Source organism: Otolemur garnettii, unplaced genomic scaffold (assembly GCF_000181295.1).
Source record: "Otolemur garnettii isolate 467f Iridium unplaced genomic scaffold, OtoGar3 scaffold00009, whole genome shotgun sequence".
NCBI lineage: Eukaryota > Metazoa > Chordata > Mammalia > Primates > Galagidae > Otolemur > Otolemur garnettii.
Genome location: NW_003852404.1, coordinates 11,288,861 through 11,292,436, shown reverse-complemented (window position 1 = coordinate 11,292,436; position 3,576 = coordinate 11,288,861). Strand labels below are relative to the sequence as shown.

Below are 3,576 nucleotides of genomic sequence, written 5' to 3'. Positions count from 1 at the left end.
AAAAAAAAAAAAAAAAAGAAACTAGAAACAATTTCAAATGTTGACAAAGAAAATCCACTAAATGAATAATTCATATGCAAAACATTAAGACCTGGCTGTGTAAAGATTATACCATTGTACTTCAGCTATTAGCTGCCTTCCAAACTGCTTACTTTTTTTTTTAATTTTGTATTAATATAAGGGTACATATGATTAGGTTACATTGTTTGCATTTGTTAAAGGTCTCAAGTTGTTGGGCAGGGCCTGTGGCTCACTGAGTAGGGAACAGTCCTCATATACCAAGGGTGGTGGGTTCAAACCCGGCCCAGGCCAAAGTGCAACAAAAATAACAGCCGGGTGTGTGGCAGGTGGCTGTAGTCCGAGCTACTCAGGAGGCTGAGGCAAGAGAATCGCCTAAGCCCAAGAGCTGGAGGTTGCTTATGAACTGTGACACCACGGCACTCTACCGAGGGTGACAAAGTAAAACTCTTTTTTTTTTTTTTTAAAAGATAAAGGCTTAAGTTGCATTTGAGTTCTTCAACTGCTTACATTTTCAATCTTACCCTTTCCATTTAAAGAGTGGAAGAAGAATGGGAAGGGGAAGACTGTCAAGTGCACAATATAATATGGTTGTTTCATGTATGTTATCTCTTCACAGTAGAAAGAAAAAGAGGAAACATACCAGTATGCTAATATAAAGAGAAGGACTAGCCTAAGAAACAGAGAAATCAAACAAAGTGAGAAAATTATCAAAGACGTGAAGAACAATTTTCTCAATGAAATAATGAGACAAACAAAAGTAATTAGCCTGATACAGAAAAACATCTTAGAGTGGAAAATAAAGTGGAATAATATGAACATCAAATATAAAATTCTTAAGACTTGGATTTTCTTCATTACTTATGATTCTGAGTAGTATAACCTTCCTTTAAAGGATGCCAACACTTACTTGTTGTGTTGAAATATTTCTAATGCCACTTTTGCGTCAACGTCCAGGGTTTCAAATGGAAGATCTTTATAAATTAAAGTACGAGCATCTTTTGTGAAGGAACGTAGGTTCTCCTTCAGAATAAAAAGTAACATCCTTTAGTAAAAATTTACTTAAAAGCATCTCTCCAGCTCTCTCCCCCTCTCCCCGCCTTTCTCCTCTGCTCTCTCTCTCTTCTCTTCCCCACTCTCTCCTTATCTCTCTCTCCTCTTTTCTCTCCTCCTTTCTCTTCTCTTATCTCTCCTCCTTGGTGCTACTCTGCAGCCTCCCTCCCCCACCAATAAAGACCTTTGTACAAGCAAAAAAAAAAAAAAAAGCATCTCTCCATAAGCTGGGTGACAAAATGTATGCCTAGTACTATGAATTCAACTAAAATAAAAAGCAAAATCAAATTTGCTAGGAGGAAAAGCTATTAACTTGCAACAACTGAACATCTGAACCACAACATTCACCCAACTTTACAAACTATAAAATTTGTTATTTTCGGGTGGTGCCTGTGGCTGAAAGGAGTAGGGCGTCAGGCCCATATATCAGAGTTGGTGGGTTCAAACCCAGCCCTAGCCAAAAACTGCAAAAAAAAAAATAAAAAAAAACCCTTGTTATTTATTTGTAATTAACACATCAGCCTGCATTAATAATAATCATTCAAGATAACATGGCCAGGTGAGGTTTCTCACACCTATTATCCTAACACTCCAGAAGGGCAAGGTGGAAGGATCACTTAAGCTCAAGAGTTTGAGACTAGTCTCAGCATTAGTGAGACCCTGTCCTTACTAAAAATAAAAAAAAATTAGCCAGGCATTATGTGGAGTTGTGTTGGTTGCACAGTCCCGGCTTCTTGGGAGGCTGAGGCAGAAGGATCATTTGAGCCCAGGCATTGGAGGTTGCTGTGCGTTAGGCTGACACTAGGGCACTCTAGACTGGGGCAACAGAACGAGACTCTGTCTCAAAAAAAAAAAAAATACAATCTTCTAAAACAAATGATTAAGGATAAGCCTACAAAGAAATTTTAATAGACATTCATCCAAATATTCAGCCTTAGATATGTTTATTAAAACTATACTGCAAGAAAGAAAAATGCCAATCAATAACAAGTCATAAAACTGTGTTTACCAGATGAATAAAATGAAGTTTACTAAACACATGGGGGGAAAGTTATTGTTTTCATAATTCAGAAAGGTTCACTAGAAATACATGCCATCACTGGCCCTAAAGAAAATATTACAAATAGTCATATCATAAATTTCTGTTTAATGAAAGTGTCAATTTTACACAATTAAAATGATTAATATAATACATATCAACAATGTTTATGAGAATTTTAATAAAAACTCTAATTGAGTTTTCATACTCTAGATCCTTACTAATATAGAAAAGGTCAAGCACCATTACCCAAATAATTTTTATAATAAAATTCCCTCCATAAAAATCCTATTAGACTTTTTTGCATGAAATGACTCTTCTCATTTCTTTTTTTTTTTTTTTTGAGACACAATCTCACAGGGTCCCCCACTGTTACCCTGGCTACAGTGCAGTGGTAACTAACAGCTGACTGCAACTTCAAATTCCTGGTTCAAATGATCCTCCTGCCTCAGCCTTCCAAGTAGCTGTGACGACAGTAGCATATCACCTCATCTGACTAATTTTTCTATTTTTGGCAGAAATGACCTTGAACTCCTGGGTGTAAGCAATCCTCTTTCCTTCACCTCCCAAAGCACTAGGATTACAGGTGTGACCCACCAGCCTCAGCCTCTTCTCATTCTTAAAGGAGTAATTTACTACATTAAAAAAAAAAAATCTATGTTTATGGTTTGATATAACTATTTCTCAGTGTAACTCTCTTACTTTCTTTAAGCCATCCATTCAACTTCTTAGAAAACTGCCATCAGCTAGCACATTTATTCTTTTAAAAAAAAGAAAAGTGGCTCACCACCTGGAGCTCAAGCAGCTAAGGCACCAGCCACATACACCAGAACTGGCGGGTTCAAATCCAGTCCGGGCCTACCAAACAACAATGACAACTACAACCCAAAAAATGCCTGGTGGAGTTGTGGTGGGCACCTGTAGTCCCAGCTACTTGGGAGGCAGAGGGAAGAGAATCACTTAAGACCAGGAGTTGGAGGTTGCTATGAGCTATGATGCCTTGGCACTCTACCCAGGGTGAAAGCTTGAGGCTCTGTCTCAAAAAAAGAAAGAAAAGAAAAAAGTAAAAGCCAGGCACAGCAATGAGCACCTGTGGTCCCATCTACTCAGCAGGCTAAGCTGGGAAGATTGTTTGAGCCCAGGAATTTGAGGCTAGCTTGAGCAACTTTTCTTAGATATTAAGGGTTGAATCTTAATCTCATTAATTTTTACCTGACTCCCCTCAATAAAGAACAACCTAATCTTATACTTATGGACACATTTGAAAAGGAAGATGCTACACTGACAAGAGCCCAGAGATCACAAACAAACAGTCCTAATCCTTCTCTACTCCCTTCCCCATCAAGCCCTGGACCTCTCTTCCCTCTTCCTTTCTCTCTAGTCCTTCTCTACTCCCTTCCCCATCAAGCCCTCTCTACCTCTCTTCCCTCTTCCCTTCTCTCTAGTCCTTCTCTACTCCCTTCCCC

At 38.5% G+C, this 3,576-nt stretch overlaps 1 protein-coding gene across 1 annotated transcript in view; it reads right to left on the bottom strand.

Moving 5' to 3' along the window:
* The window catches only part of MRPL39 (mitochondrial ribosomal protein L39), a 22,535-nt gene that overhangs the window by 9,587 nt on the left and 9,372 nt on the right, over positions 1–3,576 (bottom strand). The window contains exon 6 of the mRNA XM_012801593.2: positions 929–1,041. Within this exon, the coding sequence (XP_012657047.2) occupies positions 929–1,041 (113 nt within the window). The remainder of the gene's footprint in view (positions 1–928; positions 1,042–3,576) is intronic.